At 42.2% G+C, this 24,765-nt stretch overlaps 1 protein-coding gene across 2 annotated transcripts in view; it reads right to left on the reverse strand.

Annotated features, from left to right (window-relative positions):
• Positions 1–24,765, reverse strand: part of ST6GAL2 (ST6 beta-galactoside alpha-2,6-sialyltransferase 2) — a 237,580-nt gene that overhangs the window by 62,174 nt on the left and 150,641 nt on the right. For both annotated transcript variants that reach the window (XM_078657989.1, XM_078657988.1), the window contains exons 4-5: positions 12,648–12,749; positions 8,672–8,846 (exon numbers count right to left, since the gene is read on the reverse strand). In XM_078657989.1, coding sequence (XP_078514115.1) covers positions 8,672–8,846; positions 12,648–12,749 — 277 coding nt within the window. The remainder of the gene's footprint in view (positions 1–8,671; positions 8,847–12,647; positions 12,750–24,765) is intronic.

Consider the following 24,765-nt stretch of genomic DNA (forward strand, 5'->3'; position numbering starts at 1 on the left):
ACTGATTTTCTTCCATGCCAGTGTCACCTTTATTGTCTTCTTCAAACAGAGAAATACATTCAAAATGATCCAGAATACGTCATACAAAATAACACAACATCCCTCCACTCATCGGACAAAAGGATTCTCAGAAACCCCTGAATACAGTGCAGTTTGAAAGTAGGAACAAGCTTCTAAGTTTAAAGAACACAGCTATGGAATATCAAACTTTGGCTATCAACAAGGAATCCATCAACCAAAGCATCTCTCCTTAATCCTCCTCTTTCATTTAAATAGGAAGGCTATTCAGTTGATTGGTTGCAGAGTTATAATATGTTATATGTTTTTAATTCGTTTTCACGTTATTTCACTCATAGATGTACCTGTACCCTATAAATCCAAAAACCTGGTACAGTACTAAAAATCACAAAAAATTATTACATAAGATTTCATAACTATTAAAATTTTAACAACTATATTAATAAACATAAGCAATAATTATACAAAAAAATCACATCATACAGATTTAAAATATATACTACAATAGATCATTTAAAAACTTTATTATAAACAACTATATTTTTGTAAACTCTATTAATAACTTAGATATTTTTAAAAATCGATATTACTTACCTTAAAATCGATATTCTTGACAACGATATTCTTCGAGACAATATTTTCATATTCCGATAGTTTGGAGATGATATTTTGATATGATATTTTAATTCTGATTTTTTTTGCCTGAATACAGCCATTGACGCCTTTCAGCTCCATAAATTTAGAGGTCTGGATGGGTACATTGCCCAATGTTATAAGACCTTCAGGTAAGACTTGGTACGTCACCTGGCTGCTCTGTTTACCAACATAGCTGACGCTCATATGGTGGCACACACGATGGGTGAGGCTTTGAAACACGGAAAAGATCCGAACTTGTGTGATTCCTACAGGCCCAATACCTTACTGAACCTTGATGCCAACAGCACAGTGGTCGGAAATATGCCTTTTCCAATTACAGCTTGTGCTACGGCCTGAAAAAGGGCCGCAGCACAAGGTGCAATTGAAAAAGGCATATTTTACACATCCATGCACCTTGTGCCAGGCACCACGTGGTGCATGGCACACTCTGCATGGATTGTGTGGGAGGCACCACATTTGCCCCACAGACCCCAAAGAAAAGGCCAGAGGGGAACAGGGCCCTGCTAGGGGCCCCCAAAGTACCTTTCTGTCTGCCATTTCATGGTGGTTGGACCACCACATAAAGGCAGAGGTAAACAGGCATTGTAATCCCTATGGCGGTGCCTTAGCAGGTACCACCCCTATTGTAGGGATTATTGTCCATCCGCTGCACTGAAGCGCTCTAAAAGAAGAGGTCAGTCCCTCCGCCCAATGCCTCTGACCTGCAGATCAGAATCAGGTGTTCATACCACTCCTGTAGAAGTCGGTGGGTCTGCCACCGACTGCCCATCAGTGGCGGGCCCACCGACATCGGAATAAGCCCCTATTCCTTTGTTATTTGCTTCTTAAGCTTCTATTGTGGTGGTCACTAATTCACCTTTGTATCAGCTGGTTACATTGACATCATAAATTCTGATTAAATCATGCTCTTATCTTAGTCCACATTATTCATATCACTGGTTAAATTCCTTTTCAAATGTGTCAATGATTATATCAACTATTCTTGGTACAGTGAATTCAATACTTTGGTACATGCCCAAACTGGGTCTTTTATGGTTTACCAAGTCAGGATCTTTTCTACACTAAGTATACATTACAGGTTAAACCCCTTCCCTTTTCAAATAAATCTTGCTTCAGCACAGCACAAAGTTAGTAAACAGGAAAAAAATATTAATAATCACATAAGCGTAAAACGGCAAAGTATTTCATTTCTGTCACTTGCCTCTCTCAATGTTCTTAAACAGTTGCTTTTCATCTGATCTACAATCCACCTGGACCAAACATGTCCTTCCTGGAAGAAATTGCAGACCTCATCATATCAATCTTAATTCAACCCCATATTGTTTGAGAACGTCAATCTCCCCTGGAAATCCAACATGATCTGAATGGAGGAAACCTTCTACAAACGTCTCAACACCATGAAATTCTTCCAACACCCCAACCCACTCCAAATGCATGTCTTTGATATTAATCTATTTAGTGTACCCTAATATCCACTGCCAGACACCTATAGCGCTTCACTACAGCATATACTACATCTCAGCATCCACCACAAATGAAAAGAGAAACAATTACCTTCTACTCCTTCAAAGTCATCCATCTGGTAAAAACACGTCAACACAGACGCCAGTACTCTACTCAATATCTATACCATCATTATGAGAAGGCATATTGAAAGCTATGCTCTACTGAAAATCCAATCCATCAAGCTAATGCCCTCAGCACCCTGGTACACTCAGAAGTGCAACAAAAAAAAAGCTGTATGATAACATAAAACGAAATGGAGAAGATTAAAACTATGGGATCACCTCGTCCTACTCAAAGTTTTCTACTCTAGGAGCCAATCCGTTATCATCTCAGATAAAGCCTCTTTCTACAAGATGAAAATCAGTGAAGCAGCCAGCAGAAGCAAAGTACGCTTTAAGTGTGACAAATGCTGCACAAAATTCTCTTTGAGAAACCACAGTCCTTGCTTCAGTTGCCATCAGCTTCTTCATTGAGATTAACAAAACAGGATGCAATGTCATTGCCACTTCTTTACTTGCAGCCATCCCACACCACTTCACTACCATTTGGACAACCTTCAATCCAGTCTCATACATTATTTCTTCATGTGCAGCAAATTTGACCGGCTCTGTTTGACACACAGAACACACATGGAATTTTCAGGCACTACCTTGAAATGGCTTACATCTTACCCCACCAACTAGCACCAGATAATGAAAATAGGTTCCATAAGACCATGGACACTCCCCATCTACTGTGGAGCACAACAGAGTCCCATCCTTTCTCCAATCATCTTGAACCTCTATATGGAACCTTACAGATACATCCCTACAGTCAGCAGCATCAGGATCCATCATTAAGCAAATGATACTCAACTCTACCAAGAAAATATCCCACACCAATGACATACAGAAACTCAAACCCTGACTTGAATTCATCCAATCTTGGGTGTTAACTAACTTCCACAAATGTGCTGCTGTCTCCTTGGGACAATCCACCTGTCTAATCAATTGTGCCCATTACACTTGCCCTTTATCAAGGACAATTCACCCTCTCACAATCCTGACCAAGCAACGACTAAAACTGGCTACTTCTGAGCGCCTAGACTGACCGGAGGGACCATACAAGTACCCTAAGCAGTCCAACTGTTCCAACCACCTTTCATAGAATTTTTTTTACAATTCAACCTCCTCTGTGGTATTCAACCTACATTCTCATGTGCAGGGCTTAGTAATTGATTCTAATCCATTTTGGAAATTAATGGTATTGTGTGTTCTAAAATTGTTATCTTATTGCAATGGTCAATGCCGGCGAGCCTGTGGACACAGTTGGAATGGCAGGGCCACACAAGACAAAATATGCGTGGCCAGCACCACTCTCCTTTAAATGCCATTCACAGACACACCTGCACAGCGAAACACCAATGCATCCATTACTTAGCACAGAGAAATTTGAATGCATCCACCACTTGCTGTTTTTTATTCGATTTTAAAGAGTTTTTTAATATTGTAATTTGGTAGCTCATGTATGTGGCATATTAAATAAGCCTACTTATTTGTTGAGACTAATGTTACTTTGTGTTTTAAAATTGGTATCTGATTGTAATGGTCTTTGGTAACTATGCAATTAATAAAAATCTTAATCACATTGACCGTTTAACTATATAAAAACAGCTGCATTCAGAAAAGAAATATGCCAGCTATCTATGATTATACTTATACAGCTTGTTACAATTCCAAAACAACGGTTGTGCTCAAAAAGCATTTCGATATTGTTATTAAAGTTTTAGCAGAGCTCACAAAATGCCTCAACTTTCTTTCTGGTCTTTGCTCGATACAAAGAAAAATGTATATTGCCAAAGGAAATGTTGATCATAAGATGACTTTACATAAGGGGTGCTAGGTACAAGAATGTTTTTCAATATTCACTAAACTGCACTACTACGAGAAAACAAATCACAAATTAAATGTACTAATTTGAAACTGCAAACTCATACATTAAATCATACTGCATATAAGGCTTCATATTAAAATAGATTAAGTCTACTCTGTTGTGCTTTAAAACCTTGACCATTGTCCAAGGATGCGTATTATGCGCATATAGTCCAAGCTTCTAAAGAATACATCACCTGCAAAATCGAAAACAAACCTAAACACAGTTTCAACATCATCTAGATGAGACCACGTTCTACATCTAACACCATCCAAGAAGGTACAGGACTCTGCTCTTCTTACTTGGGGGTCTATTATGAAAGTCCGCCCCGGGAAATGGGACCGCCCGCTAAGGGTGCAGCGGTCCTGCATGAGCAGTGTGGCGGGCGCATCCTGCATTTTTAGGTCTCGCCTGTCGATGCGCATGCGCATCGAGCAAGGCGAGAGTATTGCGAGTTATCCACTCTTTATCCACACTGCAAGGAATCGTGGCGATTCCTTGCAGTGCCCGTGACTTTTAAGGTCAATGCGCATGCGCATTAAGCTTATGCGCATGCGCATTGACCTTAAAAGTCACGGGCGCGTGCATGTCCGTCTTTGTTTACCGTGTCGCATTTCTCCTCCCCCCTCCCCTCTCTTCCCTTCGGCTTGTTTGTTGATTTGACCCGCTCCGCCCCCTCCCCTTCCCACCGTGTCGCATTTCTCCTCCCCCCGCCCCTCTCTTCCCTCCGGCTTCGTTTTTTTTTTTGTTTATTTTACCCGCCGTGTCTCCGATCCTTTCGCTTGTTTATTTGAATGAGCGTTTCCCTGGCTTAGAGCGGCACCCAATTCATGGGTGCCTTACTTTAATGTATACAGATGCTTGCTCTCCTCCCTTTGTGAGTGTTTCTCTGGCTCAGGCAAGCATGCTGCTGGCTTTCACGTTCCTGTAGCTGTACCCTTTACATCCGTGTTCCTAACCTTACTGCTTCAGACTATTAAGCCACCTTCACACCACCAGCCCCCTTTAGCAGCCCACGCATGCTCCTCCGCACAGAGGTTCCAATCACAGTAACTGCATGCCACAGCTTCTTCGTAACTAACGTCCTCCTGTGCCGTGAACCTCAGAGAACGAACAAGAAAGAGGTTACTGGAGGTTCTTTCAGTGGGTACACACTCTCCCTGAAATCTCAGCTGAGGGGCACCGACAGCGAAACTGGTTAATGCAATCTAGTATCGCATTTCTCCTCCCCTCTCTTCCCTTCGGCTTGTTTGTTGATTTGACCCGCTCCGCCCCCTCCCCTTCCCACCGTGTCGCATTTCTCCTCCCCCCTCCCCTCTCTTCCCTCCGGCTTCGTTTTTTTTTTTGTTTATTTTACCCGCCGTGTCTCCGATCCTTTCGCTTGTTTATTTGAATGAGCGTTTCCCTGGCTTAGAGCGGCACCCAATTCATGGGTGCCTTACTTTAATGTATACAGATGCTTGCTCTCCTCCCTTTGTGAGTGTTTCTCTGGCTCAGGCAAGCATGCTGCTGGCTTTCACGTTCCTGTAGCTGTACCCTTTACATCCGTGTTCCTAACCTTACTGCTTCAGACTATTAAGCCACCTTCACACCACCAGCCCCCTTTAGCAGCCCACGCATGCTCCTCCGCACAGAGGTTCCAATCACAGTAACTGCATGCCACAGCTTCTTCGTAACTAACGTCCTCCTGTGCCGTGAACCTCAGAGAACGAACAAGAAAGAGGTTACTGGAGGTTCTTTCAGTGGGTACACACTCTCCCTGAAATCTCAGCTGAGGGGCACCGACAGCGAAACTGGTTAATGCAATCTAGTAGCACAATTAGGGGAGTGATGATCATTTTTATGTGTTGATACATTTTAATTATTCAATGAAAGTTTTACTGCATTTTTTTTTTTGTTGGGTAGCTTCATCATTAACAATGGCGGCGCGTGCCTTTATTCATCTTTAATAATGGCGGTAGCATGCCTTTCTTTTGTTCTGCGCGGCTCGCCCATCTCTTTATTTACTTTGCTGTCATTCAGAAGCTGTCAGTGGTGGCCGCTGTTCAACAGCCTGTTGCGTTTTTGCGGTCACAGGAAACAAAGTTCCAAAACGTTCCTGGGGCCGTAATCGAAAAATGTCATGTCAGCATTAGGAATAGGCGTGGCAGAAAGCAGCATAGCTTTTTCACACCGCCTACAATGTCTCCAGCCTTATATCTGCTTTATTCGCTACAATCAGCAAGTCATGAATATTTGTTGGGCGAAGCGACATTTAACGCTTTGCAGTGAGTTATAGTGCGTGTGCATTTACACATGGGGAAGGGGGTTGTTAAGCGCCTGCTGCACAAAACATTGCTCTAGGAGCGCTGCGCAGCAGACAATGGAAATCCGATGGAAGTAGATAAGCACTAATCACTGGTTACATTCTCAATGGCTCCCAATGCTGATAAATAATGTTTAATATTTGTTATCAGACGCCACAGTGGAGCCGCTGCAGTTCTGTGTTCATTTCCACACAGAAAGCCGGCCCTCTTCTTTCTCTCACTAGCTCGCCTCCAACCCTCATCTCCCAATGTAATTTCATGTAATTCTTTTAGTGAACGACTTTATTACAATGATGCCAAATCCACGATAAGAAGACAAGCAGGTTTATTGCAGCACAGCTAAGGCGTCCGCCCAGGTTGATCTCCAGATGCAACTGGAGATAACTGAGTGGAATATACAGTTACAGGCACTCCATTAAGAATGTAGAACGCCATGTGAAAATACACAGAGCGCACAACAACCAGGCCTCATCAGCTGTACCTCAAAACAACCAGGACTCATCACCCCTCTCTCACAACAACCAGGCCTCATCACCCCTCTCTCACAACACTCACTCTCACTCACCCTCAACCCCTCAGCCTCACCCTCACCCTCACTCACCCTCAACCCCTCACCCTCACTCACCCTCACCCTCACTCACCCTCACCCTCACTCACCCTCAACCCCTCACCCTCACTCATTCACCCTCACTCACCCTCAACCCCTCCCCCTCGACCCCTCCCCCTCAACCCCTCACCCTCACTCACCCTCACTCACCCTCAACCCCTCACCCTCAAACCCTCACTCACCCTCAACCCCTCACCCTCAACCCCTCACTCACCCTCACTCTCACTCATCCTCACTCACCCTCAACCCCTCACCCTCAACCCCTCACTCACCCTCACTCTCACTCACCCTCACTCAGCCTCAACTACTCCCCCTCACTCACCCAAAACCCCTCACCCTCACTCACCCTCAACCCCTCACCCTCAAACCCTCACTCACCCTCAACCCCTCACCCTCACTCACCCTCAACCCCTCACCCTCACTCACTCACCCTCAACCCCTCACCCCCTCACTCACCCTCACTCTCACTCACCCTCACTCAGCCTCAACTACTCCCCCTCACTCACCCAAAACCCCTCACCCTCACTCACCCTCACCCTCAACACCTCACTCACCCTCACCCTCACCCACCCTCACCCTCACTCACCCTCAACACCTCACCCTCAACCTCAACCCCTCACCCTCACTCACCCTCACTCCCCCTCACTCACCCTCACTCACCCTCACTCACCCTCACTCTCACTCACCCTCAACCCCTCACCCTCACTCACCCTCACTCACCCTCACACAGTGCAATAGTTCTCAGACCATTTCAGTTAGAGCTTTTAGAAATGTTTATGGCTTTTTTTATTTGTAATACTTTAGCATTGGCTACAGGAAACAAAAATGCTAAACATTGACAAAAAAACCCCATAAACAATTCTAAAAGCACTAACTCTAATGGTGCGAGACCTATTGCATTTCCAATGCTTGTTTGCATTGCGGTGGGCGGTGCTGTCAGCAGCACCATCCGCAATACAAAAAAAGGCATGTGTGCATTTGCATGCACAATGTGGCAGGCACCGCGTGGTTCCTGCCACGTCACCCATGCAAATGCAGGGGGTACCATAGGTCCCCCTCAAGTGCCCCTCCCACTCCCCCCCAACATCCTGGGGGAGGTGGCGATATGCCCAATATCACAATAGACCCCTTTGTCTCTGAAAGCACAAACTCGCTACCACCGAATGACCAAAATTCCTCTCCAGCTACATCAAAAGACTCTCTTTAGTTTTGAATAGTACAATCACATGGGAGGAGAGATCCCATCAGATTACATTTCTATAACTCAACTGAGGGGTTAATCGTATACACCCAATCTTTGAATATGCTTTGCAAAGTTTACAAAACAGACCAAGGGCAAAAATAAGAAATAATTCACAATTCGTGGGAAGGTCAACAAGGCTGACAAACCAAATTCAAAAGCACAACTTATTGAGCTTCAAGACTACAAACTCGGTGTTCAGTCTTGTTTCCAATCTTCGGTGGCTCTGTACATTTAGATCAAATTAAACCTCTTATGAATATGCAGTATTGCATCTTGTGATGATTTGAAAAACAATATACAATCAAACCACTTCCTTTTGCAAAAAGAAATTCGAGCACAGTATAACGTTTACTGCAATATTCGTACCCTAATTTTGTCATGTTACTTTCACACCGTAATGCACTTTCACCAAGAACAACTTACCAATAAACCCCGACGAAGGTGGGTTCGGCTGTATCATCTCTTTAGTATTCTCTTGAATCATGTCCCACAGCTCCCAAATAAATTTTGGATGCAGAATATAAAATGGCTGGTTTGGGTTTTTCCTACGGTGTTGCACATACGGAGTAAATAGATTGTAGTCCGGTTTCTTGTACCACTAAAATGACATAAACGACATGTTGTTATATAGGTTTCAGAGCTCTAATGGGTGAGGTAATTAAAAAAACTGTATTTTACTTACATTTGTTTCAAACCTTGTGTGGCAATTTTTGTTAAATTGAAGCAATAATCATGAAATCATGTCAACTCAGAAATAATTGTTAATAGTGTAGTTCGTTTTGTAGGTACACAATTATGACTTAAAGACTGATGCTCAAAGTATAGGAAACTCCTACAAATTGAACAGCCTACTACTTATTTACCATGATCTTCAAATGCATTCACTATGTTAGATTTGTATTGAACATGTATAAAATACTATAAAAAGGCTATAAAAAAGACAAACTCGTATAATGACATTGTAGTTATGATTTGGAACTATTTATAATGACAAACAAATCCTCATATGAACTGTCTTTATTGCTGCTAGAATGAAAAACAAAGAGCTGCTGTGCGGACTTTCCCAATTCCATCTGGTGAAATCAGACAAAAAAGTCTCAATTCCCTTCCCTTGTTCCCCTCCTGCTTCTCTAGATGTACAATTCTTAGTCTGACAGTGAACTCCAGCTCCACAAATTAAAAGTAAATGGAGGGCAAGAGACAGATGAGAAGGACTAAGATGGAACACGAGGTGAGAGTAGAGATAGAGGACGTAGACAGATGAACGCCAGAGAAGTTACGACCTATGCAGAAACTGATAAAGTATATCATTCAAGAAATTGACTTCTTGGTAGGAAGTAGGTTGTGGATTCATCACGAATGTCTTGCATTCTCTTATCCTTCCATTGGTAAAATAGTGCTTCCACTGCAATCCATGTAGTTTGAAGCATCCTTTCGATGTAGAGGAAGAGCACTGACAAAAGAATGATGAATGATAATGTGTATACTGCACAACCATACAAGCGTCTCTACAACCTGTGGTTGTAATCATCTACAAGCATACTGAGGAGGATTAGAGTCTGGAGTTCAAGAAAGAGACAGTTCTTTAAGTTTGTGGCAAGGAATCTATATTTAAAGATGATTTAACCTCTTTGATAGAAGATATATCGGTGAAGGTCTATACAGACCTTTATTCAAGGATGCAAACTCCATTGCAGTTTGATGACTCAAGCTAGATTGTGTAGTAAACACATACTACTTTCCACCTCCTGTCTATATCCCATTCAGCTATAAATATCATGTTCATCACATTGCCCTCTACTTTACCTTTAGTGATTATCATCTCACTGTTGCTGGGGAAAAGAGGATCCTAGAAAGCGACCAACAGGTTCATACCCATAAGAAAATCAATTGGAAAATGATCACCGTCCATGCACATGCATGCTTTTAGGATTTTAAAAAAATACAAGGGGAACCCGTAGGTAGCTAAGGACCTTCGGTAGCAGTTTCAATAACAACAGAGGTCCTTAGAAAAGGATATAAGGTTAAACAAATAAAATATAGCCTTCAATGAGTCCTATATTCATTGGTGTCCAGCCGGACACAATTTAATTAGTTAAATAAACATGATAAATGATCGAAGGAACAAATAAACAATAGCCTGGAGCTCCTTCCGGGACTTGCACAATGGCCAGGAGCTCCTTCCGGGAATGCGTGAGCTTGGCTCACGCGTTCCCAGAAGGAGCTCCAGGCCATTGTGCAAGTCTCACGAGGCATTGACCCTCTTTAACGGTTGTAAACCAGATTACAATTCCAACAACCGTAACTTCACTTCATTACGAAAATTACCCGCCCGCACTCTCGCAGAGTGCTTCAGACACCAGGAATGAACGTGTACTCCCCATTTAATCTTCTAACCGAAGTGCATAATTTACCAAGATCAGTGTTCATTCACGCAGAATTACAACTCAGGCATGTGATATTAACAGTCCTGATGCTGATCGCAATATATGTTGAAAGGGATCGAAACGCCGTCGACCACATGAATAGTTGCACACAGTCAAATCAATGTATTCTACCAGTGTGTTAACTATCAGGGATAGCTTGTTTCTGTATTAACATTGACCTAAGCTCCCCTCCACTTGATGCTTGACCAAATTTTTGTTTGCCCTAAAACAAACCGTTTCTCTGTATGTTTTCTTTGGAAATCGGATGCAGGATTGTGTCCCACTGTATTGTTTGTTTGTTCCTTCGATCATTTATCTCGTTTATTTAACTAATTAAATTGTGTCCGGCTGGACACCAATTAATATAGGACTCATTGAAGGCTATATTTTATGTGTTTAACCTTATATCCTTTTCTAAGGACCACTGTTGTTATTGAACATGCATGCTTTTTGGGCATCTTGTAATGATTTTTCTGACGTTTCTTGAGAAATTGTGACATGTGGTACGGGAGTGGGCATACATTGCTGTGATCTTGTTATGGATTTTTTGAAAATCCCTTACAATATGACTTCTGTCGATGTGTGTGCATGTTCTGCAGTCTTCTGGGGGGCAAATGAAAACCTTGAGAAAGCCAGTAAACTGAGACCTACTGGCTTTGTCAATGCTTGTCAATGCTTGTTACATATATTGGGGTGCCAACTTGTTTCCTTGTGTGATTCTTTTATTGGTTATAGATGTATATACTTGCACTCAGAGCATACCGTGTTTTAAATGGACATGTATCAGGTAACAGCATTTCTTTAATCTGAAAGTAAATGCACGGACACATCTGAGCTAGGATAGGAGAGAGCTGTCACTTCTCTGGGGCAGTGAAAATCCCCAATTCTATATTTCCGTTTTAAGAACTGAGTACACATATTAACTGATTGATCTTTTAGGGCACCATATTAGTTTGATTTTCTTAATCTCTTTGCACTTATCAGAAATAGAATCATGTCCCAAAATAAATTTAAACTGGCAATTTACAATTAATATGCCAGTTAGTGAATGAAAATGTGCAAATAATGGGCGTAATTTTAAAGCAATTTATAGCTGCAGTGGTCAAGTCAGAGCCTTTGCGACTGTAAAATGCCACTCTTAAATGTAGAAAACCCCAATTGTGATTTGGTAACATTATACCAAATCACAATTTGGGGTTGCCAGTAAATACCGAATTAGTATTTAGAGGCGAGTAAAGTGTTTCCGTTCCAAATATTGATACCTTAAGTTATGTATTAATGATTTGCAACTGAACTCCAGATGCAAAACATTATTTTTTTACCACCAAGTCAAAGGAGGTGGCAACCATTCTCAAATGGGATCGGGTCCCCATGATACCCCTTCCACTTTGGGACTGGAGACAAAAACATTTTTAGGACAGGCAGTGGTCCCTGGGATCACTGCCTACTTCTAAAAAATTATTGTAAAATGTTTCTTTGTAAATGCTTCTGGCTTTCCTTTTAGGAAATCAGATTGCACTTGAAAACAATAAACGGTTTATTTAAAAGCAATCACAGACATGATAGTCCACCAGCAGGTAACTCTAGGCTCTAAAACTAGGTCACACTGTGCGACCTATTTCATGCATATTAATGAGATAGACGGCCTCGCAAACTGGTATGGTCATTTAATGAAACTGTAACCTTTATAAATAACAGAAAATCTTAACAAAAATGTTGCCTACTTTGAGAAATGCTATCACAAGGCACTAGTTTTAAATTATGGGCATTTCTGCAAGACCAGATGATAATTTAAAAGGCAGGTGATGCTTTATTTAAATGACATTTGTGAATCGCCATGCTCGGCCTGATTCACAAATCCATTTGTGCGTTAAGTTCAATTTCCAGGGGCAAATGGCTTGAGGGATGCTTCTGAGGCTATTGTTTGTCCGGATGTGACATGACGAGCAGCATGATAATCGCCAAAGCCTTACCATGTACAGATTTGCAGAGTAGGGAGACGGATCCCAGGCCACTAAAGTGATGTCCTTGTACAAAGGGCTGTCGATAAAGTGATGGTGTGGATTGGTGAGTATCTGTAAATCAAAAAAGAAAACATTACATACTTTCAGAAGTAAATTGATACACTCTTAAAAAAAATCTTAAAACGTGCATAATATAGCTTAAGTTCATACAGCTGACACAGTTTGAGTACAAATCGGTAAACAAAACAATGTGAGTCAGCGCGTAATGAACAAAACTTCCCCAAAGGAGTCTAGTTATTACAATACAGCTTTCATTTGATGCTACTTGGGTCACAATTCATCCACGATTCTAATGTATGATTTGAATGTTTCTTGCAACAAATAATGTAATTAAGGTCCATTTCGTGCTCTCATACACTTGTACTTTTTGGAGTTTTAACTACATTCAATTGCATGAGGATTAGAGCTGGAAGAGCAGGTTGGACAGCTTCCTATGGACCATGCAGCAGCAGGCTGTACAATTACCTTCTGCATACTAGGGGTGGGTGAAGCATTCCGCTCCGCCGGCGAAGTTTGTGGAGTCTTGCCAACTCCACACGGCGCACAGAGTTCTGCAAAACTCTGCAAAGTGCATTCGTTGGCAAGCACTCCCAAGAAAAAATCACGGGCTAGACCTCCTCCTGGCGATATTTTTCAGCGCGGAAAGTCACGACAGGTCGAAATCTGCTGCTTGTGTTGAGGAAGTTGCAGCTCGAGTAGCATGTCTACTCGAGGAGTAGAAAGTAGCAGCGCCCTCCGGCGCGACGTGGCGTGCCGTCCGTGCTGATTTTACAGCACGGGACAAATTCCTGGCACTTAAAATTAGTACGAGCAGCATGACTTAATAGACTACGCCACTGACAGAACCCCTCAGAGCAATGCAGATTTGCGGCATTTCATGGAGTTTCACATAGTAGAACTTCGCAAACTCCGTCCGGGCCAATATTGCAAGCTAACAACCCAAACACTGAAAAAATGTATGGCTCTATGGTCTGCCTTGTACTGCAGATCTTTGTTCCACACCAGTTGCACAACCATAATGGCTGACGACTGAAGAGGCTGCGATACAAAAGGGGATGATGGACGGAGCGTTTGAGCAAATCAAACACTCACCCCCAGTCAACTGATCTGGGTTTAATCTATCACCATTCTTTAGCCCACTCAGCCACCCCAGTTCAGACATGGCCATATGCAAATCAGTCTGACCCTGTGCCTCATGGGAACAGTCCAGCCCGAACTGCCAAGCCATGTCTTCCCTGGACCGGAAACAAGCTTCCTGGGACCGGTTTCGGATTCCTAATCCTCATCAGCCAGGCTATCTTGAATCCAGTGGCGAAGTGAGCAAGGGACTCACGTCTGAGCATACCCTGCGACACTTAGGGCGAACAAAGCGATACAAAAGAGGCTGGGCCTTTTGCAGGGCATACTCTTGTTGCGACCAAGCACACTTGAACAAATTGTATGCAGAACAATTAAACGCCGCATGACATTGCAAGTAAATGATCTTAACCAGTTCTAAAAGTATCTGTCAGCAGATGGTACAAATTAGAGAACATACATCAGCCACAGCTAAAAAGTATTTGACTCCTCTCTGCTTTTATTCTGAAGACACACTTTAAGTAGGATTCTGAAGCATTCAGGGGTATCAATATGCCAGTGACACCCAACTGCCAACCCCAGCACCTAGAAACAACAACTGTGTCCGAAGACCTCAACAATAGAACCTATAGTCACCTTAACTGCCTGTCCCGAATGATGGACAATTTTCAGCTCCTAATCCTCAGACAACAAAACTCCTAATAACTACATCCCAAAACGTGAATTTTACTTTATGTAGTGTAATCTGGTGCTCATGTAATGGCCTTGGGCCAAGTGCGTGGTATATGCAACTGAAAAAATAAATAAATAGAAAACAAGTATCAATAGTATCTCGGAAAGTGGAAGAACCTCGAACAGAGGGATAGAAGGGTTCAGTTTGGAACCAGGGCAGACATGACCCACTCAGAAAACAACTGTACCATGCAAGGAAAGAGCTGCCCTGCACTGTTAAAGGGGCTCTCATTGAGGGAGAAAACTGCCTCTGGTAGAGAAGAACTGACTTTGGTAGGAAAAAAACTGCCCAAAACCTCTCTGCCGACAAACTGATCCAGCGTGTACAGATTTAAAACTGCCGCACAGACGGAAACTAGTGCTGTGGAGAAATGTGTCTCGCAGATGGAAGGAATAGCCCGGGGTATGGAAGAACTGCCCATCTCGGAAAAGAAATGCCCATGGCAGGAAGAGACAAATATCCAGATGAAAAGAAACAGATTCACACGAGTAAAATGGTGCATTGCACCGGAAGGGGGCTTCTTGTAGATGGTAAGAACCTCCCCGTTTTGTGGAAGAACAGGCCAGCACGTGGCTAGAACAGCTCGAGACAAGGATAGAACTGAACCACCCAGAATAAATGCCCGTATATGGGAAGCGATAGCCCACAGAGGGAAAATGACATACCACAGGTGGCTAAAAAACATCTCTCGGGCAGGCTCACTAGCACACCCAAAGAACTGGGTCGATCTGAATATTGGACAAAAAAGTTAACCACTTGGCATCCGAATGCAGAAATGTAACCATTAGGATGACCGACTGGCATAGGGGCAAATTCAGGACGGTGAGTGCAAAAATTCACGACAAAGGGTCAAAATTCAGGACAAAATTTCAGAACAGAAGGTCAAAATTCAGGACAAAAATTTGAAACAAAAGATACGTTTAACAGACGCATCAGAGGAGGTTGCACAACTTTGCCACTGGATTCAAGCTAGCCTAGCTGATGAGGCATGATGCCCTGTAACCGATCCAAGGATGCTTGTTGCAGGTCCAGGGAGGACTTGGCTTAGCAGTACGGGCTGGACTGTTCTCACGAGGAGCAGGGTCAAGACTGATTTGCATATGGCTGGGCCCAAACTGGGGTGGCGTAGTGAATAAAAGAACAATGGATTTAACCTAGACTTCTTGAATGGGGGTTAATGTTTGATTTATTCAGCATGCCGTTCATTGTTTGGTGCCGCAGAACACTTTTTAGTTGCAGCATGATCCAGAACATGACATTGTAGGATGACGGCTGTCAAGACTTCATCGGAGAGGTACTATAAATTGAGAAGTATTAGAGGAAAATCAGAATTTCAGAAAGCAGTGCCATCAATATTTACGGTCAGCAAGTGCCTCATAGTTTTTCCTGGAGCTAATAAGTCATCTAACCTCAAGGAGGTTCTAGGATGTCATTGCAAGGGGCAGGAGCTCTGCAAGTGGATGATCAGTCGTCCCAGAGTTACAGAAGCAATCTGCTTTCCATTAGAGGAGGCATTTAAAGATACGGTCATTGTGCTGAACACAGGAACATCATTACTTCTTATGGCAAGGGTTTAATGCAGGATCATTTAATTAAAAATCTTCCTAATGTACTGGAACTAGTTTCAAAGATAGCACCTTAGGACAGGGGCGTAACACAGGCCCCTGCAGCCCCCGCGGTGCGGGGGGGCCCTCACCCTCCAGAGGGCCCCGTCAGCACCGCACTTCTGCTGGGGAGCTCTAGATTGAGTCCGGAGGGAGCCCCTTCACTTACCCTGCAGGGGGGCACCCTCAGGGTTCGTTGCACCCATGCCTCAGGAAACGTGAAGCAACAATGAATGCTGAAAGGTGGTGCGGGCCGATTGAAGGGATGAGGCTTTCAGGAGGGTAACAAATAAAGATGTGAATCCTTCAGGACCTACACTACGGACATCTGTGCTTTTGTGCCATAAGCCAGTTGCATAGGTAACTCACTAACATAGAGGCATTCAACAGAAAAAAAGAGAAATATTTGCACACTTACAGACACTCACTTACCAGTAATGCAAACATTAGCAAGGCTGCTTCCATTCTAGCATGTTTTGATTGGCAAAAAAACAGACCAGGAGGAGTGTACCATACCCTAGGCTCTGGCAAGAGGAGGCCCAGCAAATGCTGTCATTGTGCAGAGCTCCATTATCATTCTGTATGTGATCATTAGGCGGATATACAGAATGATAATGGGCCGAAAACAATCTGTGCCATGTCAGGGAAGGGCTTCTGCAGGCCCTTAAGATCACAGCAGCTGGCCTCTGGAGTGAGAGTTACAGAACTCTCAGGCTGCTTGCCCTGACTGCTCACACTAATGTCCGAAATTACGGACAAAAGGAGTCCGTGAAAGAATTCCTCAAGGACAACGGACAAGAGTCCTAAAAAACGGACGGTCCATGAAATTTACGGACGGTTGATCACCATAGTAACTATGGATAGTTCTGCTTCTGCTCGATAACCCAAAGGCAATGCTATCTCTGCAGAGTCCTCTCACCTGCCCCAAATGTTATTCGCTTTATCTTTGTTGGGCAGTGCGCTCTCCCTGCTCTGCGAAATGCTGTGGGCTTGGGGTTAAACAGTGGTGTTGCACAGATGGTGCTTGGTGGAATGGTGACTGTCGTTGGAATTTCACGGAGCCCAGGGTTACAGCTGGGCTTGAGCAAATGAGGGAATCTCACGCTTGTGGTTGGGGAAAATAAAGATGTTTTGAAATAAACTTTGGAGTCTAGAGCACTTACTACAATTTGGTGACCGTCTATTGTACCATGCTTCAACCACAGTGAGGGCGAATCAGGCATGGGATTTACACATTGAGTCCAACCTGGCCCGGTGCTGTAAGTAACGGAGGATTGCAGCTGCAGCTGGTGACCGACAAGACAAAGTGCAGGGTTTTAAGTGGGCTGGATCCTGCCGGTGCTCAGAAGTGATAGTTCTTAAAAGCAGGTGCTGAGACGGTTCTCTATCGGGCTCTCCATTTTTGCCCCCACCCTCAGGGTGAAAAAAAAATCTTAACTCTGCAGTAGTGACACCCATCACTGCTTTTGATTTGACTTCAAAGAGTCTCGTTTTAGTTATTTCACAGTCTCATCAATTCAGAACTGAAGCATTTTCAATATTATATACAACAAAGCTATAGTTGTTGCTTATTTAATATATGCAAATAACAACCATTGACAAAGCCAATAGTCCTGGCTTGTCTTAGGTATAACGTTACTTGTTGTATCATATATCTTGATGTAATGATAGAAGCAGCAAAATACCAGTTGGATGACGCACTAAATATTTAGTTTACATGTTTTAAACAACACCCTCAATCACATCAGCCACGCCCCTTTGAGGGACCCCAAAGTTTTTTCATCCAACTTAAAGGCCTGACAAAGGGCATTTACCCAAAGTATGCCCGTCGCCTAGCCATAGTTGTTGTTTATTTATCTTATGCAGCTAACAACCACTGACAAAGTCAATTGTAGTTGTAATGTTACTTGCCCTATGATATATCTGGATGCAATGACAGAAACAGCAACATTTCAGTCGGGGGCACACCATGCTAAGCACAGGTTTTTAGCTGAGGGGTTTTAAGCCACGCCCTTAATTGCATAGTGTTACATTTTAGAAGCGAAGTCTTTGATGAACTTGCTGTAGTACTCACAAAGACCTGAAAATGACAGCAGTTTATCTTTACTATCTGGTGCAGGTGCTTTTAAAATAGCATCAACTAACGATTTCTTTGGAGACACACCATCTTTCGAAATTGTGTGCCCTAAGTATTCTACAGTCTTCTGAAACAATTTGCATTTTTTGCTCTTAATAGTCAAACCAGAGTCACTTAACACTTTACATACATTTCTTAAATGTTCATAATGGATTTCATTGTTCTTTGAAAAAATGAGAATGTCATCTTGAAAGCATTTAACGTAATTTCCCATTTCCCTGAAAAGATGAAACATTGACCTTTGAAAAACGGACGCCGCGGAAGCTAACCCAAATGGCATCTGCTTAAACTGGTACAAACCTTGAGGGGTAATAAAAGCCGTTAGATGTCTAGATTCTATTGTCAATTCAATTTGATGATATGCCGATCGAAGATCGAGAGTTGAAAACACTGTGGCACCCCCAAGCATGCTCACAACCTCATTTATGTTGGGTAGGGGATGGCAATCAACAATTATATTTGCATTTAAAGCTCTTAAATCAATGCAGAGTCTCAACCTTTTATCAGGCTTACGAGCAAGAACTACTGGAGAAACCCATTCAGATGACTCAATCTCCTCTATCACTCCATTGTCTAACATTTCCTTAAGTGCTTTTCCTAATTCCTCTCTGACATTGAGTGGCACATTTCTAAGCTTTTGTACTAGAGGAACATCTCCTTGTTTGAGCTTGATAGTGTGTGCAAACCCCTTTAATTTGCCTAAACCTTCTGAAAATACACTAGGAAATTCTTTATTTAAATGTTCCCATTTTCTGTCATCTTCTATGGTGACAATTGAACCCTCTTGTGGAAACATATCACTAGATACTATGACAGGCTCTTTACTCCGTGGATTTAACATAATTCCCAACTTCCATTGATCTCTCCATCCAAATACATCAACTCCTTTTTTTGCTACATACAACTTAATAATTGCAGATCTCCCTTTAAAATGAATAGTAGACTGTAAATAACCTATAAAATCAATATTCGAACCATTAAAACACAAAGCATTAATATCAGGCGAGGAAAGATCTTTTTCAGATAATTTTGAACCATACTTTTCAACGAAATAATCCCTAGTAATGATAGTCCAGGGAGAACCAGAGTCTGCCATCAATTCATGATCTACCTCCATAAAGTTTACAATACATTTGGGTGAATTAAGTACTTCACCATCAACCACACCAATATTTATTAAAGAAACTACCATCCCACCTTCTTTTAACATTTCTCCAACTTTTGAATGTTCACATTGAATACACGAAACGTCACAAGAAGGATTGGATCTTACACAAGAAACTTCATTTTTCTTGAAATTACCAACATTACGATCACTATTCCTTCTTCTTTCGTCCCTGCACGCTTTAGAGAAATGACCAATTCTCCCACATTTGCTACATTCTTTACCAATTGCAGGACAGAACTTAAAAGAGGCAACATGACTGTTACTACCACATCTGTAACATACAATTTGATTTCTTCCAAAGTTCTTATTGGGTTGAACATTGTTTTTCACATTGCTTATGGCACACACATCATCACTAGACTTGTCATTTCTTCCACCTTCAGTGTTTTCTTCAATAGTTTTCATCCATTTATTGGATTGTTCAAACGCCTTAGCCGTAGATACACTTTCTTTTAACGTAGGATTCCCCAAAATCCATAATTGCTCTTGTGTTTTTTTACATTTGACATTCACAATCAGCCGCGGGCCGTGGAGGGAGTTACGGTGGGGCAGGGAGGCGGGCAGGGGGAGGGGCGGGGTGGAGGGTGCTAAAAGCAGGCATATGGATCATTGCAGGTAAGTACACAATTTAATTAATAAAACGAAGTTTGTAGCGCGCACTGCATTGCAAAAAGCAATGCTGTGCGCGCTACGAATTTCGTTTTATTAATTAAATTGTGTACCTAACTGCAATGATCCATATGCCTGCTTTTAGCACCCTCCACCCTGCCCCTCCCCCTCCCCACCTCCCTGCCCCACCGTAACTCCCTCCACGGCCCGCGGCTGTTCACAATAATTTGGTCCCTGATCATTTCATCAGTAATTTCTCCAAAATTACATGAAATAACTAATGACCTTAAAGCAGTTAAAAAATCATCAAAAGTTTCAGAATCCTTTTGTGCTCTAGTGTAGAATTTATAACGATTTAGGGCAATGCTAGTGGTGGGCTTAAATCTTGTTTCGACGCGTAACATAGCTTCATCAAAATTACTTAAATCACCAGGTACTGGAGGAAGGGTTCTAAAAATGGCTTGTCCTTCAGACCCTAAACAATGAAGTAAAATATTTTTTTTCTTTCATTACCCATCCTTTCCCCATCTATAGCTTTAAGATACGTTACAAATTCTTTCTTCCACCTATTCCAAGGTATAGGTGGATCCCCTTTGTTTTGGAGAAAGTTTGAGGGAGGGTCGAATTGCATATTGATGAATGTATGAAAAAAACAGATAATATATGTATAGTAATCTAAACTGCGTATATTAATATATCATGTTCTAAACAATTTTAAATAAATAACTAATTAAAACAATGGATGTATAGGATATTTGAAGTATAAACAACACAATTGTGTCAACCAAAACTGTGTACCTAAATGTATCACTTTAAAAGAAAATGATAATAACGCTATCTAACCAGATAGGGTTAAATAATATTGAAACATTTAAAAGTAAGATCGCTAATACAACGATCCTCAATTCACCGAATCTTGTATATTAAGGATATTCTATTCGTTCCCAAAATTGTTTCCAATTGAAATTGAAGTGAAATCGTCTTCCCAAATGATGTTTCCGCGTTGATCCAATCGTTGTGAAGCTGGCTTCCGTGCAGTGTTGCCGCGTTGTTATGGCAACCCAAGATGGCTGCCAATGACGCGGAACGTCGTCACGTGATGGTGCAAACGCGTCACAACGTCGTCGCGTGATGATGCAATTCGTCACGCGTTGTTGTGGGTGCTTCGTAGTCCAAGAGAAGTCGGAGTTCCAGAAGCAGATAGCATGGACGCGCGAGCTAAAGAAACGTCACGCGAGCTCAACGCTAACAGGTTTGAAAAATGCCAGAAAATATCTAAAAATCACAACACGGTGAAAGTTTATGATAGAAAATCCTTGTTTTGACACGAATATTCTCCAGGCACTTGTACTCGATGTAGTACAGATGGCAGCAATGTAGGACGTAAATCTCTTCACGCCAGCTAGAAAAACCTTCAAAATACGTGAAACTTTCGTATCCACAAGGCAACTTCTCATGTAATAATGGCAATCACTTGTAGTAGTTTAACAAGTAATATAACATCAATGCAAATGTTCAATCCAATTCTTTTTTTTCCAAAAAGAGTTCAAATGTTGAAAAAAGTCTGAAAATGTACCACTCCTGTGCTGCAAGTAGAGTAGTTAGGTACTGGTCACCCTCATCGCCAAATTTTGTTGTAAATAAGCCAAATAATCCAGGAATAGTTGGTAGTGGTTTAATTGAAACAGCACAGTACTCTTTTCTTCAAGTCCCAGCAGTAATCTGCCAGTACAAACACATTCAGAGATAAACAATTCTAAAAGGAATCTTCAGTCACTTGCATGTGCATAGAACTGAAGAACATAAGTTTAAAGGGAAATACACTTTAGATAATTTTAAAAGAGAAATTTTACAGATATGTATGAATAGAAAATGTAACACATAGGCCTCACCCCTTCAAGAGACCCTCCAGTTTTTGCAGCCCACTTAAAGCCCTTGGTGTGGTGTTAGGCACTGGTTGAAACTGACTGAGCAGAGATGGAACAGGGCGAACAGGAAATGGTAGAGTACATGGGTTACAGATGCCATGGTCCATCCATTTTGATCACTTTGCTTTCTTTGTTGCTTTTTATAGCTTTGCTCTAAACAATAGTTTGTGCCTGACCCCAGACTTCTCGGTCACCAGGCCTTGTCTGCTGATGACCACTCTATTGAACAAACACTGGCAATACCAACATGTCTTGGCTTAAGGACCTATAGACTTAGTTAATGTTGCACCTATAAAATGATGCGATATGAGAGGGATCCGTAGATGAAAAAGAAGTTTTCTTAGCAAAGTTTTAGCTGGAAAGCAGGTTGAGAGAGGGGTAGCAAACTGGAGGGCAGGGAGAAACACGGGGGTGATTCAGAGGGGAATAGTGGCAGGTTAGCAGAGGAGCAGTTCTGGCACTGGTGGGGGCACAGAAGCACACAGGCAAACAGTAATGTGGAGAACGAGGGTGGGAAGGGGCATGCACAGAAGTACAGGTTGCTTGAGAGCAACACGGAATAGCGGGTCAACAGAAGTATAAAAGACAGCTGGAAAACACACCACTCTCATGGAGCGCTTTACGAAAAAGAAAAGAAGAGCTCCCGAAAAAGAAGCACTCATAGAGGAATAGAATGGGTCAACCTGAGAAGTGGTACACAGGTTGTGCTCTATGGGGGGAACAAATACATGCTGGATGGGCTTAAACAAATACAGTTAGTGAATAGAAAGCAATCAAATTTGAGTGACAAACCACAAAGCCAATGGCAAGCAATGAGTTGAATGCATTTCAAAGTAAACTTTTCACATGTACCCAATATGTCTTTGAAACCGCTAGGCTTTGACCTAAAAACCAGTGGAGGAATTGGACATCGAAGGTTTTAGCTGAAAAACCCAGACATCCACTGGGTGGCAGTGTAAGCTCAAATATTTCCTTTACATGACTCACACTGCATAAAAGCTATCCAAAGCAAGTTTAGTAAGAAAAAGTAATTCGAAAATTAATCAGAACAGCAGCTGACAATAAACTGTCTTTGAAACTTAATCGCCATGAACATTCAATGAGTACCACAGAAAGAAAAGATCTTAATTAATTCGAGTTAATGTTTACTACGCAGTGATCTTTGCCATTTGCAACCACAGTCCTTGGATTCTGATGAATAAACGCTATATTAAAACTTTCTATCTTTCATGTATTACACCCTAAAGTTTTTTATACTTCTAATCCTATGGCGAGAGGCATTTCAGGCGTGGCCAAAGCGGGCAATTGCCCAGGGTCCCCATCTTTCAAAGGGCCCCCTGGAAAAATGAACTTTCTCTCAAGCTCTCTTCTGTGTATTTTTGATCCTTAACCTTTAATGTATACTTAAATATGGTTAGGCAACATATGACTTGAATTAGCAAAAAATGGGCAGCAGTATTCATCATTTTTCCAAATATGAACCTGTAAAATATTTATTGCGCTAGGCCCCCAAATTATGTTAGATGACACTGCCTGTAACTCAACACATTTGTGTACCTTCAGTAAATGGGCTCCTTTACAAGACTCCTGTGTATTTTCAAATCTATGTGGAACAATCAGTATAATTTTTAGCAACATAAGGATAGCAGGCATTTCATGTAATGAAAGAATGTGGAATGTGCACAGGCGTCTATATTTGTGAGTACTGAGGGACAGATTTATCAGAGGCTTTGCGTCGCCCTTGTGCCACGCAAGGTGACGCAGGGTGATGCAAACCCTAGAATGAGATTTACCAAGCCTCGCGTGGCTTGGGTGGCTTGGTAGATAAGTCTGGAGTAACACATGGCAGCGCAAGTCTCTGCCTTACGTTACTCTGTCCTAGAGATGCATTCCAAGGGTGGAGCATGGGTGTTCCCACGCATCCACCCATGGATTTTGGCGCATTTCCTGTTTTACCATGAGTGGTAGAACTTGGAATGCGTCAAAATGCTATGCCTTCCCAGGTGAGTCATAAGAAGGAGAAATATGTTTATTTATCCACGTTTTCTTCTCTTTTTTGTGTGCTGCATTCTGCAGCACCAATCAGCGAAAGAGGAAAAGGCCTCTGATGATTGATTTTGTTCAGGAAGGCATCCCTTCCTGCACAAAACAACTCTGCCTCCAACACAGGCACCCTTGCACCATTGTGCAAGGTGCCTGCAGTGGCTCTAGGCAGCAGATAGGATGCCAGTGCAAGTAGAGGACAGGAATACGCCATATAATGCTAAATATGGTGCATTCCTGCCCTCTCCCTGTCACCGAGCATAGAAATGTGTCTTGCTGCACTGCGTTGCGTGGCATTTTCATAACTCTGCCCGAGTGTTCTTACCTCCCATGTGGATTGTTCGAAAGGATGGATTATTCATATTTCTAACCATTTACATTTAACTTGTAGGGATTCCATGGGAAACCCAGTCTGCTAGTGGAAAGTGGTGATTTATTTATTTTATTTTTATTTTTAAGCATTTATAAAGCGCGGCTGTCACCATTGCAGGCATCCTCAAACATGATAACAATTGTTTGCATAACATTTAGGGATGCATAGTCTACATCAAAGACTGCCCACTTTAGAATTAGGTTGAAAGTGTGATAAACCTACTGCTGTCCCTGAAACATACAAAACGTGTGATTCTGGGCAAATCACTTCGCGTCACTTTGGCTCAAACTTATATACAAAAGTGAAGTGTAAAATAAATGTAGAATTTGCTAACTTACAGGTTTCCATTCTTTTCTCCCTTGCATGCCTTTCTCAGTTATCTGGTCTCAACCAGA

Source organism: Lissotriton helveticus, chromosome 8, assembly GCF_964261635.1.
Source record: "Lissotriton helveticus chromosome 8, aLisHel1.1, whole genome shotgun sequence".
Taxonomy (NCBI): domain Eukaryota; kingdom Metazoa; phylum Chordata; class Amphibia; order Caudata; family Salamandridae; genus Lissotriton; species Lissotriton helveticus.